The sequence below is a fragment of the Petromyzon marinus genome, chromosome 33 (assembly GCF_048934315.1).
Source record: "Petromyzon marinus isolate PM22_M1 ecotype Great Lakes invasive population chromosome 33, UKy_Petmar_22M1.pri1.0, whole genome shotgun sequence".
Lineage (NCBI taxonomy): Eukaryota > Metazoa > Chordata > Hyperoartia > Petromyzontiformes > Petromyzontidae > Petromyzon > Petromyzon marinus.
Window position 1 is genome coordinate 10,829,473 of NC_133699.1, and position 16,227 is coordinate 10,845,699.

General features: G+C 52.7%; 1 protein-coding gene across 2 annotated transcripts in view; it reads right to left on the reverse strand.

The window, feature by feature from the left end:
* Positions 1-4,198: 4,198 nt before the first annotated feature.
* LOC116948453 (leucine-rich repeat and fibronectin type III domain-containing protein 1-like) overlaps positions 4,199-16,227 on the reverse strand; it is a 172,982-nt gene continuing 160,953 nt past the window's right edge. For both annotated transcript variants that reach the window (XM_032965136.2, XM_032965135.2), the window contains exon 3: positions 4,199-6,605. In XM_032965136.2, coding sequence (XP_032821027.2) covers positions 5,543-6,605 — 1,063 coding nt within the window. In that variant the 3' untranslated portion in view covers positions 4,199-5,542. The remainder of the gene's footprint in view (positions 6,606-16,227) is intronic.

Consider the following 16,227-nt stretch of genomic DNA (forward strand, 5'->3'; position numbering starts at 1 on the left):
TCGTGGCCGTTTAAGCATCGTCAAACGAGAGACGTTTACGTGGCACCGTTCGCTCGCTCGAATTCTGAAGTGCATGGCTAAGCTACGGAAATCACATTTAAAAGCGGCGGCTATTTTTGTAAACGAAGCACTTAGGCTTGATCCCAGGACAGATCGGCGATTTAATAGCGTGCATTGTTCAGACATTCACTCGTCGCGTTCGTATCTGAAACAGCGGCAATAACGCTGGACGGCGCGACTATTTTACGCACGGTTCCCGCGCCACCATGTCACGCTGACTCAGAATCTCCACGCTTTGCCCGGACAGACGGATCAGTGGGAGCTTTGCGTATAAGTGGCGCGTGGCGCGCAACGCTTCCCTCGCGTGCACTCAAGAGCCGTGACCTCTGCCCCGAGACCCGCACGCGCCCCATCCCACCCCAGACCTCTGTGCGCTGATATGTAAATGAAGAGTGCGGTGGTTAGGGGCACTGCGTCCCGAGTTGAATGTCTGTCCACCACGACGAGTGATATCTCGGACCGGTCATTGGTACCTCGCCCTTCACCGACCTGCAATGACCGGCGTGGTGAAATATGATAAAATAATTCGCAATGACCGATTGTAGTATGCAAAGGTCTTCATCCAGCACCGACTGGACACAAGGCTGTGTTGTTGTTGTTGTTATAGTCTGCCATGCTCGTACTCTATATAATTTGACATTGCGACGATCAGACCTTCCTTATTCGTTTTTTTGTTTAATAAGAGGTCCACATGCAAGTCTCGCAAAAATAAAATAACTATCGTCTCTCGTAAACACAATCAACCACACCGCACCCCAACCGCCGCCGCCGCCACCACCACCACCAATGGCTCCCCTTTTCGCTGATTCCGCGATGGTTGTTTTGTGGAGTTTTTTTTTGTTAGGGGTTCGGCCAATTTAGCGGAGCGTGATGAACGGTGCTAATTCTTATCAACAACATCTTGGTAAATTACCCTCCCCCTTCCACCTCCGTCGTTTGAGAGAACAATTGCTCAAAGCCCGTGAAGATTGATCGCGGAGGCCGCGCGTTCTAGCGGCGACTTGCTGCTGGACCGAGAGACAGAAACGGGAACGCGTGGATGAGACAACACACGCATGGCAGAGACACCACTCAAATAATGATTAAATAAAAGTGAGTGGACCTGGGCAGCGCACGTTGGAGCTACGACGGACGATGGCCAACGGTCAAGAATAATGCCAGCCAAGGGATGGAACGCGTCCAAGGGGCACGTCGACCGCGGAGATGGAGCGATGCAAATGTGCTCGCGTGCTTGTGTTCGGCGGACAAATTATTCGCAGGATCGCGAGAGGTGTTGACGTCTTGCAGAGGCCTTCATCCAGCAGTGGATGGACCACGCCTGTTGGTGATGACGATCAAGTCGAAGGCCAAGTTGGCCTTGTATAGACACGAGAGCGTGCGGCGAAGCAAGCTGTCAGATGGCCTCGTCACGGGTGGAACTCGGCGCGGTGAATCCGGTAGGGCATGCTCTGGCTCCCGCCTGACTGCGGTGGTGCGTTGCCTGGGCGCAACGTCAACTAATGGGCGGATCGATGGCCACAGGAAGCCTGACTGCGCTGCGCACGAGGGCCCCGCGGACCTGGAATCGGAGCCAGCGGCTCGCCCCCCTCCATACTGAGCCGCGCGCCGCGATACAGACGGCGCGCGGTGGGGGCCGGAGTGGGTCCGACTGCCCGAGCATGTGGGAACTCGGTGTTGTACCACGGCTGTGTTGGCACGATAAAGAAGCTCCCAGCGACGTGCAGCGAAACGTCGGGCATCGCGGCGAAGGACGCCCGCGGTACGACCTGAGAGCACATCGGAGAGTTTGGGCAGAAAAAGCGCAACAACTCACGCCAGCGGCCAGTTTCATTTTCACGGAAATCGCTCCGAGCTGTCGGAGTTGCTCTCCTCCAGGCGCCGTCGCTGGCTCGCAGCGTGATTCACCGATGGGTTTCGATCGCCCGCAGTCCCAAAGCCGGGTCCTCCTCCTCCCTCCTTCTCCTCCCTTCTCCTCCTCCCTCCTCCTCCTTCTCCCTTCTCCCTCATCCTCCTCCCTCCTCATCCTCCCTTCTCCCTCCACCTCCTCCTTCCTCCTCCTCCTCCCTCCTCCTCTCTTCTCCTCCTTCTCCTCCTCCCTCATCCTCCTTCCTCCTCATCCTCCCTTCTCCCCCCTCCTCCCTCCTCCTCCCTCCTCCTCCCGCCTCCTTCCTCCTCCTCCCGCCTCCTCCCTCCTCCCCCCTCCTCCTCCCTCCTCCTCCCCCCTCCTCCTCCTCCTGCTCACCCAAGCGACCAGTTGTCCCAACCAAACGCCCTCGAGGCCATCGCGCAACATAGCCGCCTGCAGCTGCTTTGTCCACATCTGAGCGAGTGGACGTGCGAATTGAATAAAAATAAACCAGCGATCGCAACAACTAATTCACAGTTGGAAATTGTGCGCCGTATAATAATAAAGCACGTGGCGACGAATCGCCAAGCGGATCGGTGCTTACAAGTGTCAGTCTCCACTGTAAGCAATCGGTTGCGCAACTCCTCGCAACTGGTTGCAGAAACGCCCTCGTATGTGTATTTTTTTTTATCCGAGTCCGATTCTGTCGCATGCAACTTGTTGCTTATTTAAACGAACACAACAGTTGACGCAATTGCTCTGACGATGCATGTAATTAATGAGTTGTTACTTGACAGTGCCCCTGCTGCTTCCAGCAAGAGGAGGGGGCCTCCTCACGGCTCCTCACGGCTCCTCACGGCTACCAATTACCAATTCTCACCCGTGCATGTTCTCCCCGGCTAATAATTCAATTTTAATAATAAAAAAAACATGTAAATCACTTTCTTTTGAGGCTTCAAAAATAAAAATAAAACACCCGTAAAGTCGCTTTCCAATTAATAGCGCCAATTAGATATCCGCGCACAGAGAGGACGCCATTGGCCGAGCGTCTCTCAATGCTGGCGCGAGATAATGACGCGCGCGCCTGTTAATTACACGCGACTAATTGGTGTCGTCTTATTACACGGCTAACTACTGCCAGCCCTGATGTTGCTCAGATTAATGAGCTGAGAGAACGAAAAGCAAAAACACGATTAATCTTGAAAGAAGGTCAGGGCTCTTGGATGGGAGACGTGAAAAAAGGATCCAACTTTAATATTTACCTCCGATGTTTTTCAGATGTGTGCGTTTGTTTTCCAACGGCCTGGTGGCTGGAGGGGCTGGGGTGGCAGGTTGCTCTGTGGGCCCCTTCCACATGGGAAAGAGGGCGGTGGGCACCCCCGGCCGGTGGGGGGGGGGGGCACGACCGCCCCGGGGCGATCGGTCCCGGCGACCCCAATCGATCTCTGGCAATCATCGCGCGGCTGCTCTGTCCACATCTGCGCGGAGCAGAACCTCGATTATTGAGACAGTTTTTTTGCCCAACGAGGAAATCGGACGGCGCATTCCGGGATGGCGTTGACCGATCACAGCTCCCGCCAATACGAAGCTCGCAATGGAATGCGTCCCTCCGAGTCGACCGAGCAGAGTCCGCAATCCGCGGTGAGCAAGCTGTTGCGCAACCACTTGCGGGGACGTCCACGTGCAATAGATTCAGTTGCGTGCAACCGAGTTGAGTGCAAACTGATTTCCCAGGTGTGCAACCCGGGTTCCGGGACCAGCGTTGCTCTTGGAGCAGCTGTTGCCCCCGAGAGCAGAGTCGTGCCTGCTTCGCTGCCTTCTCACGTGGCACAGCGCCGAGCGGCTCGGCTGCCGAGCGGCTCGGCTGCCTTTCCAAATCGCAGTCGCGTGAGCGAGTGTTGCCAACTAGCGACAAGAATTCGTGAAGTCGGACTTGTTCGACGAATGAACAAAAATGTCACCGAACGATCGACGAATTGTTAGACGCACTGCGGAGTCGGCTCTGAAATCGGACTCATGGGTCGGTCTCAGAAAGCCGTTCGGGGCATGTCGCTGGCAACATGTTGTCTCTCGGGAAATCGCTAAAATCGCTAGATCTTGTGACAAACTCGCAGAGTTGGCAACACTGGCGACAGTGCGTCATGCGTGTGCTATGTATATATGTATAATATGTGCTCTCTAATAGCACCTTAGCCCAACAGTTAGTTAAAGGCCTATAGGGGGGGATCGTTGTCTTCGTGTGTGTGTGTGCATGTTACGCGTGGCACCGGTGGCAATAATGACGGAGAGAAGTATTTACATCGAGTTTACTTCACTTTGTACACCAAGGAAGTTACCACCATCGCTCCAAAAGAACCAACATTCAAGCACTGACCGCACACGTGAACTGATTAATCCACTTTTAAAAAGCACCATATGTACACCTGGCCCCGTGTTGACATAATGTACACAGCAGTGGGTCCACATCTCTTTACCGAAACACAATAGGGTCAATTGAATGACTCGCACATTGTACGTTCGCGGGAGGAGTATACAAAACGAAATCACAGCCGCTCCTTCCCCTCCTCTTGCCAGTTGATAAATATATAGCACTTGAGTAAACTGTAAGATTGAAAATATAAATTAAGTAGTCGATCAACTCATCCCATTTAGCGATGCTCGTAGTGAGGCTGAAAAGCAAGTAGCGGGCTGCCTCCGGGAATCACACAAATAGAACGTTAAGGGGCATCAACGGTCCCAAGCTCACCAACCCCCCACCCACCCCCCTATCCACCAGGCAAGGAGTCGCCGCTTGCGAACGACGAGCGTGACATCGGAATGAATCCACACACACAAAAAAAACATCGACCGTTAATTACAACCGCTGTGTTTATATGCAGGCCGTTGTACATTGCCAACAAATTTTGCATTTTTTTTTAAATCATCATCGTCGTTATCATCATCGTCGTCGTCGTTATCATTTTATTTGCATTCTCTTGTCGAGGAAACTGCTTAGGCCGATGTGCTGCCCGGCCAAGCGCAGAGCCGCCCTCTTTGCGCGCTGGTGCTCCAAAGGACTCGGGCTCGCTCTGCGCGGCTCCGCGTATTGCACAGAAGAAGAAGGAGGAGGAGGCGCTGGCACGGAAACTCGTGGGCGGTGGACAGTGGAGTGCCAGCGCAGGCTACAGGAGCCACCTCCACCTCGAGTCGCTCGCTAGTCACTCTTGCATACCGTCGCGCCCACGGGCAAATCATACATCTGCTGCTCTGTAAACGGGGTTATTCGCGGGTCGCTGCCAATACCCACTCCCCGACGCGCCGAGGTTGATGCGATGGCCGGAACGGGGCGCGTTGACGCTGGGTGGGTGGGGCGACTCATGGCCAGACACGCCGCACGCTCTCCGGGGTAAAGGCGCTTCGTAGTTGGTGCATGCTTTAAAAAAAAATCTGAGCGAGCCACTGAAGCCTTAAATACTTTTACAATATATTTTATCTTTTTTTGTTTTGCTTTATTTAAATCTCTGGTTACATTTGCTGTCGCAGTGTCCTTCCTGTGCTCTTGTTATCTCCGCTGACGTATTCCCAAAAGCGGGGGGGGGGGAGGTTCGTCCATCACTCGCCGCGGTCGTTTTTTTTGCGAGCGCCGCTTCCCCGCGCTCATACAGTGCTCTCGAGGATCCAGTCGGAGCTGCTGAAGATGGCTTTGCGTCCGGACAACTTCCCGTCCTCAACGCTGGGCACCATCCCGTTGACGGACATGCTTCGCTTGGTCCACATGCCGCCCGCCCGTCGGGGCTGCCCGGCGCCGCTCAGCCCGAGCGAGGGGACTCCGTGGGGGAAGCTGCCGCCGTCGAACGACAGGCTGCGCGTCGCCCTGCGCCCGACCCCGCGCGGCCACACCGCAGGCGTCGAGCTGTCCGCCGGAGGAGAAACGTCCCCCGAGCGCTGCGGCATCGACGCTACGGACCGCCGGTGCGCTGTGAGCCGTCGCGGCAGCGTGGCGCGTTCCGTCGCAGCAGCAGCCGGCGGCGGCGGCGACTCGGCCCCCAGATCGGCGCCGAGCCGCGCGGTGCGTGGCGCGCGGGGCAGCGTGGCCGGCTTCACGTCGGACGCTGGGTCGGGCGCTTTGGCGAGCTTCAGCTGGTTCAGCTCACGCACCACGTCGCCGTAGCTGGCCTGCGCCGGCAGTCCTGCGGGGGCCGCCGCTCCGCCGTTGTTGCCGTTGCTGTTGCTGCTGTTGCTGTTGGGGTGGCTCGCGGCCACGGCGGTCGCGGCGGAGTAGCCGTCGGCCGGGCCGGCGGCGCCCGAGGTGCCGCCGGCCGCGGTCCCCCCCGCGCCGTTCGCCCGACTCGACGTCTTGGTGGTGCCGTCGTTGGCGGCGCAGGCTTTGTAGCCGATGACGAGGATGACGGTGAAGACGAGCAGGCAGGCAACGATGATGCCTCCGATGATGATGACCATGGTGCCTCCGAGGAGCTGGCCCGGCATGACGGCGCCGTCGTTGGCCATGGAGGATGAGATGGAGGAGGAGGAGGAGCAGAGCGAGGAGTCGCCGTCGCCGGTCTCCTCCGTCACGAAGTCGACGCAGCCCAGCAGGCGCGTGGCGGCCACCGAGGGCACGATGGTGCCGTCGTAGTAGATGGCGAGCACGCACACCTGGTACCCGACGCCCGGCAGCAGCCCCGTGATGAGGCAGGAGCTGCTCCCCGGAGACATCATCCTGCAGGGTCGGGGGTCACGCACGCGCGTGCACACACACACGCACGCGCACGCATACACGTGCACACACACACGCACGTGCACACACACACGCACGTGCACACACACACACACGCACGCGAGATGGCCGCCGTCATCAATACCGTAGTCGTTACTGCTTTAATGGCAGGGGCGCTGCCACGGCAGTGTCACGCTTTGAGCATTCGAATTGCAATCCAGAGGTCGCCGGTTCTCCTCTTTCCACCCATAAGAATAGCGGGGTATGTTCACAGTTAGTCGATTGCCAGGTCGTGTGTAGCGGGGTAAAGCGTGGCTACTCCCACCTCTTCCAACACGTCTATCCAGCATGCAAGATGCGACGCATTTTTCCCTTTAAGAGCTTTCTAGAGCTCCCTCTAACGGAGCCTCTTCCTCCAGGAGTGACGTGAACGAGCAATCGCAGGGCTGCGCCTTTGCCCTAACTTTATAGAACGACGGCGATAAGACGACACGCTCGCAATGTCGACGCCAGAACCGCTGGGTATTGTCATCGCGCACACGCAGACACAATGTGTTCCTGCTGGGGAGATAAGTGCAGGGTGGGAAACACTGGGTCCGGAAACACCATTACATTTAAACATCGCAGCGGCACGGCTGCCGGGAGCGCAGGGTGTGTGTGTGGGGGGGAGGGTGGTGGTGCAGGTTTGGCAAATCTTGACATTAATCTAAATGAGAAGCTGATGGAGGCCGAGGCGTGATTGACGGGTGAGTCACGGGCCGCGCGCACGCGCGCGCGCGCTCTCCGCGCCGAAAAGAGAGAGAGGCGCGCGATCCGCGCACGCAATTTGTGTTGTTACTTAGAGGAGAGCGGTAAAGCCGCACGTTTGTGCATCGCCGCCGCGGCGGTGACGGTCATCAGGTTTGCGTTTCGGAGCGGAGGCATTACCCCCCGCGCCGCGGAGAAATAGCCGCGGATCGCTGCCCGCATGAGCGATGACGGTGGCGAGGAGGGCCCCCTCGCTGACGGCTCCGCGGGGGCAGGAAAATGGGGTGGAGAGGGGTGGGGAAATTGCCGCAGTAGTCACAATTTTTCCGGCAATTCATTATCGCGCGCGCGCGTTCATTTCCGAGCGAACGTGCTCAGGGCGACCGGAGCCGATCGTCAGAACGGCTTTCTCCGATTTGGCTCGAGGCTTCTCGAGACGCTGCTCCCCCCCCCCGCCCGTGCCCCTCCCCACCATTGCGCGGTGTCATGTGCGACGCCGCCAGTAAGTCATGTATTTATTGTATCTGCTGTTAACCGAGCAAAAAAGAGTGACAACAACAACAACAAAATCCTAACCAAAACAACAACAAAAATCCGCCATCAGATTCTCACTTTCATGGGTGGGGTTTTTTTTGCTGTTTGCAGCAAAAAAAGCGCGATGTCCTCGCCACGGGGAGCGGATTGTTGCAACTGAGCGAGCGCACGCCTCGCGCGCGCACGGAGTTGCAGTCGCCGCTCTCCGTTGCACAACGTGGCCGCGTAAGCAAGGCCTCGACGCTCGCTTTTCTTATCGGCTGGTGTCAGCAAAAATCGCAATAAACAAATACTGCCCCTTCTCAAATATTTAAACAGTCTTTTACTTCCCGTCGTAATGCCATCGGCAAGCGGAATTCTGCTGCCGCGGCTGTTTGTCGGCTCGCGAGAGCGGAGTGCAGCGCATCATCAATTCCAATGAAGCGTCCCACGCAGATGATGATGAAGTCTCAACCATGAAACAGCGACGGTCACTCACCCTGTAAACCACAACGTCGTTTGCAGAATCACTTGCGGTTAACTTTCAATGTTGGAAAATTTGGACAGTGAAGCTGGCACACAACGGCCTGCTCTTTTTAAATGGGTTTTTTTGTTGTTGTTTTCGACGTTGACACTGCGAATAAGACGGCGCAGTATTAACCAGGGCGACCGACTCAGCTCGATCGCGAGACTGACGGGCGACAACCTCGACACGGCTCGGCCACGTTTCTCTCACCACCGGGGCAACGTGAAACCTAATCATCTGTAAACCATTCTCTTGAGTAGGCCTGACTAACATTATTTGTTAACGCGATTAAAATAAAATGAAAACGCAAATGAGGTTGCAGAAAATAAACTTTGACACTTTACGAGAGGCACCGTACACATAATAGGAAAATAATTATGATTACCATCACTCACACACCAACATTACATTCTCGTGTCGTAAACCCTGACACCAATGCACTTATTCTATTAGCACATAACTACACCCTTCGCAATACAATTAACGTCAGATTGAGGTGGGTCCCTGGTTCGGCAAACCGATGAACCCGGCGATCCGAGCTCTATCCCCAGGCACGGCTAACATCAGTGGCGAGTGGTATGTGAATCTGTGTGTGGCGCGACCCAACGCCAATACTCACCTCTCCTGACCGTGTTTTCCCGTTTCTCCAAATCCTATTCCATCATCTACGTCTCTTCTCAAGTCGCTCTCCCGTTCCTTTCCCTGTCCCCACATCTTACATAAGACCACACCGTACATCATCCCACACCGTACATCATCCCACACCTTACATCATCCCACACCTTAAATAATACCACACCGTACATCATCCCACACCTTACATAATACCACACCGTACATCATCCCACACCTTACATCATCCCACACATTACATCATCCCACACCTTATATCATCCCACACCTTACATAATACCACACCTTATATAATACCACACCTTACATCATGCCACACCTTATATCATCCCACACCTTACATAATACCACACCTTACATCATCCCACACCTGACATCATCCCACACCTTACATCATCCCACACCTTAGATCATCCCACACCTTACATCATCCCACACCTTACATCATCCCACACCTTACATAATACCACACCGTACATCATCCCACACCTTACATCATCCCACACCTTACATCATCCCACACCTTACATCATCCCACCCCTTAGATCATCCCACACCTTACATCATCCCACACCTTACATCATCGCACACCTTACATTATCCCACACCTTACATCATCCCACACCTTACATCATCCCACACCTGACATCATCCCACACCTTACATCATCCCACACCTTACATCATCCCACACCTTACATCATCCCACACCTCACATCATCCCACACCTTACATCATCTATTCTACTCCCCCCTTCCCGTGGTGGGGCCGCGGGTCCGAAGTTCATCGTAATTTTAGTTTCTCAATGTTCCACAACAATAAATAATACGATTGCATTATAATGATAGATGGCTATGGCAGTTTTACTGCTCTGATCTCAAACCCTTCTGAAGGCCCTGTGTATTTATACATCGTATACAGTATAAAGCATCCCGATTACAACCGATGGATGTCAAATTGCGTAACGCCACGCAGACGCCTCCTCTTTCATCGGACGGGGCCTGGCTTGAAGGAGCAAGCACAACGCATCGAGAACCCTGCCATTGTGAACGCAATGCACGTGGCATCAGTGGCCTTGCAGGAATTCGACCGCGGCTCTCGATGCGAGTCGGTAATGAGAACTCCCTCATCCAGAAAACTATCATCGAGTCTCGAGACTCGTCCTCAGGAGGTTCCTGCCAAGCTTGACGCAGGACGGAGGCGATCTTGCTGCTATGCGCAATCCCAATTGAGTCATTTGCAGGTAATTGTTCAGCGTTGGGATGGTTTGGCCCATGCGGTGATATTGTGTTGGGGGTTTTATGTTCGCTATGGGAGGAAAATGTAGAAGCCGGATAAAATTCATGCAGAAAAGTAGGGAACATACAAACCCCATGCAAAGTGGCCCGCTTCGGGAATCTAACCCAGGAAACTTCTTGCTGTGAGGCACAAATATTACTACTGGCCCACCCTGCCGCGCAGCTGCATATATCTAACGCTTAAATTGAGCAATCTTTGGAAGAACGTTAATCAACCAGGTAGGGTGTTGACTGTTATGTTAGCCGACTCTCTGTGTTGTATTGCATTATATTTCTAAGTTTACTAGGTTTGTTTTCTCTTTCATTTGTACCTGATGATGATTGCTCGTGTTGCAATCGAAACGTCGTATGCTATGATTTAATTTTATTTTTTCTCTTTCTACGTGACTTTACCGAAATAACCAAAGGGTAATTCCTGCAGTCACGAAAGCGCCAAATCAAGTTTGCATATAAGGAGATAAATCCCCGCACAGCTCGGTTCAATAATCTTTGGCTATACTGCCATCTCCAGAACATTTCGCGAGTTAATGCCCACAGCACTCGAGATCTCAACCTAAGCACGAGCCAGTCCCAAATCGTGCTTAGCTTCCGCGATACGATAAGATCGGGCGCAACCAGAGGTGATGCGGTCGTGGGCTGTTGCACAGCGCTAGCGCTCAGTGATAGTGGTGGTGATAAGAGAGGCGGGGATGGAGGTGGAAATGTCAGGAGCGCAACCAATTGAAGGCATCACGACTCTCAGGTAGAGGAGGAGGGCCTTCAGCCTGGACTTTAGAAGAGGAAAGGACGTCACCAGTGCAGATGAACAGGAGGGTGGGGTGGGGGGGGGGAAACTCTAGATGGCAGGGTCATCGACAAGTAATGAGCTCTTGCGGGTTAGTGATTTGACCACGGGCTCTGTCAACGGGGCCGTGGTTTGCTGGAGGAGAGTGCAGCGGTTCAGATCGATGACAGAGAGAGGGGAGAGGAGTAGCGGAGGCCTCTCTCTTCTCTCTCTCCGGGGTAGATCTTTTGCAATTTTCTAGAGGGCACGGGCGCAGCCAATCGCGAGCGCGCGCGCATTATTCACGTCGAGTAACCTGGTGGGGGAGGGCAGGCGGAGCGGGGGAAGAAGTTAAATTAGCCTCCTGCGTTAAAAGGGATCTGCTGAGCTTTGCATAAATTACAGCACTGGAAGACGCGCAGTCACACCACTGAGAATTCAATTCAGCATTGAAAATAAAAAGAGAAAATCCATTAATCGCAGCGGCTTTACCTGAGCTCCCTCTCCGTGGGATCCGACTGCCGGCTTGAGGAGCAACGCCAGAGGATTTTCTCTGCTGGAAGTCACTTTTGCAGTGCCAAAGGCTCCCTTAATTCTGAATAATTATGACCGCTGCTGTACAAAGAACATATTCCGACCGAAGTTGGAATCCTGCTATCACATCTGGGGTGGAGCACCGAGCTCCTATTTCGCTACACGCGATAGGATTCAACATAAAGCAGCAGTTGGGGTGATTGATGATCTAGCATCCACGGATTCACTCCGCTCACCTCCAGTTAGTCGCCTCCTTATCGCTCTTCTGTTGCTATTACCATTGTTGCTGTTCCTGTGCACTTCACTTATTCATTCCTCCACCCATCTAGAGGACTCGATCTGCCAGACTGACTGTGTTCAACCATCACACCGCAGCTCACAACAACACGCTCACCCACTCGCCCGCTCACTCACCCATCCACTCACCTACCCAGTCACCACACTGCAGGTCACAGCACTGCTCTCTCTCTGTCTCTGCTTCTTCCCTGGCACTGCTCAACTCTGGAATTCCCTCCCATCGTCTCTGTTCCCACATTCTTATAACCTTGCTCAATCAAGTAAACGCGTTAACTCGTATCTATTACACCTTCAATTGGGCAATGCGTCCCTGGAGATTTGGCGTTTTGGGCCTTTGGACCTGCGCTCGTTAACCGTGATTAATAAAAAAAAAATTGAAATAACAGTCTGGCCCAGTCCCCTACACAGGAGACAGGAGCTTCAAGAACAGAACTTTGGTTGATCATGTATTCCGAGTCATGATCGGCTGGACATGTATGGCTCGCGGTCACGTGGTTCTTGCCCAGCGGCAGGAGGTCACCCCTCCACCATCAGGGTCACTCCTACAAACGGGACGTACGTGGCCTCTCGAGCTCTCACCTGGTTAATTAAGTAAACGAACTCGGACAGGGTGCCATGTGATCGCTGTGGCCTCAATGGCTGATTGTTCACTCAAGATTCGGAGTCACACGGGGATTACGTGCGAGGCATGGTGACCTCCTTTGCCAGTACCAAAAAATGTAATAATAGTAGGGTTTTTTTCCCTTTGTTCTGGCAACAAAACTGAAACCTTTTTACAAGGATTCATGTCTGTATTAACCACAATACCTGCAGTCAAAATGCAAACAAAAAGAATACTATGATAATGTATGCATTGTCCTTGAAACTGATTGGTCCACACCAAGGGACGGCTTTCTTTTGAGCCTCGACCCAATTGGTGCTCGACCAGATGACGCCAAAAGGCGTACAGCTCAAAGACATTGCCACTATCAAAGTAATGAGGGCTCGGGTGAGCATCTACATCATTAGACCTCCTTTGCCAGTACCAAAATATAATAGTAGGGTTATTCCCCTTTGTTCTGGCAACAAAACTGAAACCTTTTTTTTTACAAGGATTCACGTCTGCATTAACCACAATACCTGCAGTCAAAATGTAAACAAAAAACATACTATGATAATATATGCATTGTCCTTGAAACTGATTGGTCCACACCAAGGGACGGCTTTCTTTTGAGCCTCGACCCAATTGGTGCTCGACCAGATGACGCCAAAAGGCTTTGTTTTGTTGCCAGAAAAAAGGGGAAAACCCCTATTCTTACAGCCACTTCAATTCGAGAAACGATAATTAAAATTAATCTGTAAATTAACCTCATGGCGGGACCCTGGGTCGCAAATAAACGGAAATCAAAATCGTAATTCATTTATAAATTTTTGGCGACTCTGTCCCACCGCGCACATAAACGCCGAGACCCACCTGGCACGGATCATTCTGTTCTCATTGTCCTCCAAGCACAGCAGCGAGGACGAATGCACAGAAGAAAGACAACTTTGATTAGGTCATCGTGTAGAGCTCGTCGAGAGAAATAGATTGCCGTATTGTCCGCCTTCAACAGACGTAAAATGACGTCGCAACGCGGTTTATGCGAGGGCCGGGGGCTTATGGGACCCCGGGGTCCCGCTATGAGGTTCAAATGACGACAGTGAGTCTGTTCACGAGGGCTGCCACATTTATGGGAGACTTAACCAGGAAACGTGGTGAGCTGGCAGAGCCTCGCTCAACCAGCAATGCCCACATCGACACAGCCGCGCCCACTCAATCACTGCACGACACACACAGCGTGCGGGAAATACTGGTTGGCATTGACCTCGCTCTCTACTCAGGTAACCCCGCCCACTACTCAGGTAGCCCAGCCCACTGCTCGGGTAGCCTCGCCCACAACTCGGGGAGCCTCGCCCACAACTCGGGGAGCCTCGTCGCTCGCTCTTATCATGAGTTGAAGCTTTTATTCCATAAATGTTTATACCGGAGAGAAAATCCCAGTGTTCACAAAATATACTTGGAAACCAGGACATTTGGGTTATTAAGAATCACTCAGAGATCTGTAGATTCCCCTGGAGGACCACACACTCACAAAGACCCACAGACTCACACAGAGATCCACAGATTCCCCTGGAGGACCATACACCCACATTAACCCACATACACACTCAGAGATATATAGATTTCCGTGGATAACCACACACCCACATAAACACAGAGATCCACTCAGATATCTATAGAATCCCCTGGAGGACCACACACCCACATAGACCCACAGACTCACTCAGAGATCTATAGATTCCCCTGGATGACCACACAGCCACATAGACCCACAGACTCACTCAGAGATCTATAGATTCCCCTGGATGACCACACAGCGACATAGAAACACAGACTCACTCAGAGATCTATATATTCCCCTGGAGGGCCATACAATCACATAGACCCACAGACTCACTCAGAGATCAGATTCCCCTGGAGGGCAATACACCCACATAGACCCACAGACTCACTCAGAGAGCTATAGATTCCCCTGGAGGACCATACACCCACATAGATCCATAGACTCACTCAGAGATCTAAAGATTCCCCTAGAGGGCCATAAGCCCACGTAGACCCACAGACTCACTCAGAGATCTATAGATTCCCCTGGAGGACCAAATAGACCCATAGACTCATTCAGAGATCTATGGATTCCCCTGGAGGACCACACCCCCACATAGACCCATAGACTCACTGAAAGATCTATAGATGCCCCTGGAGGACCACACAGCCACATAGACCCACAGACTCACTCAGAGATATATAGATTCCACTGGAGGGCCATACACTCACATAGACCCACAGACTCACTCAGAGATCAGATTCCCCTGGAGGGCAATACACCCACATAGACCAAAAGACTCACTCAGAGATCTATAGATTCCCCTGGAGGACCATACACCCACATAGATCGATAGGCTCACTCAGAGATCTAAAGATTCCCCAAGAGGGCCATACGCTCACGAAGACCCACAGAATCACTCAGATATCTATAGATTCCCCTGAAGGACCATACACCCACATAAACCATAGACTCACTCAGAGATCTATAGATTCCCCTGGAAGGCCATACGCTCACATAGACCCACAGCCTCACTCAGAGTTATTTAGATTCCCCTGGAGGACCATACATCCAAATAGACCCACAGACTCACTCAGAGATCTATAGATTCCCCTGGAGGACGACACAACCATATAAATCCATAGACCCACTCAGATATCTATAGATTCCCCTGGAGGACCATACACCCACATAGACCCACAGACTCACTCAGAGATCTATAGATTCCAGTGGGGGATCATATACCCAAATAGACCCACAGACTCACTCAGAGATCTATAGATTCCCCTGGAGGATCAGATACTCACATAGACCCACAGACTCACTCACAGATCTAGAGATTCCCCTGGAGGTCCATACACACACATAGAACCACAGACTCACACAAAGATCTATAGATTCCCCTGAAGGATCACACACTCACATAAACCCACAGATTCACTCAGAGTTCTATACATTCCTCTGGAGGACCACACACCCACATAGACCCACAGACTCCCTCAGGGATCCATAGATTCCAGTGGAGGATCACACCAACATCGAACCACAGACTCACTCAGAGACCTATAGATTCCCCTGGAGGATAATACATTCACCTAGACCCACAGACTCACTCAGAGATCTATAGATTCCCCTGGAGGACCACACACCCACAGAGACCCACAGACTCACTCAGAGATCTATAGATTCCCCTGAAGACCGCACACCCACATAGACGCACAGGCTGACTCAGAGATTTATAGATTCCCCTGGAGGACCACACACCCACATAGACCCACAGACTCACTCAGAGATCCATAGATTCCAGTGGAGGATCACACACCCACATAGAACCACAGACTCACTTAGAGATCTATAGATTCCCCTGGAGGACCACACACCCACATAGACCCACAGACTCACTCAGAGATATAAAGATTCCGCTAGAGGGCCATACGCTCACATAGACCCACAGACACACTCAGAGATCTATAGATTCCCATGGAGGACCAAAGAGACCCATAGACTCACTCAGAGATTTATGGATTCCCCTGGAGGACCACACACCCACGTAGACCCATAGACTCACGCAGAGATCTATGGATTCCCCTGGAGGACCACATACCCACATATACCCATAAACTCACGCAGAGATCTATAGATTCCCCTGGAGGACCACACACCCACATAGACCCACAGACTCACTCAGAGAT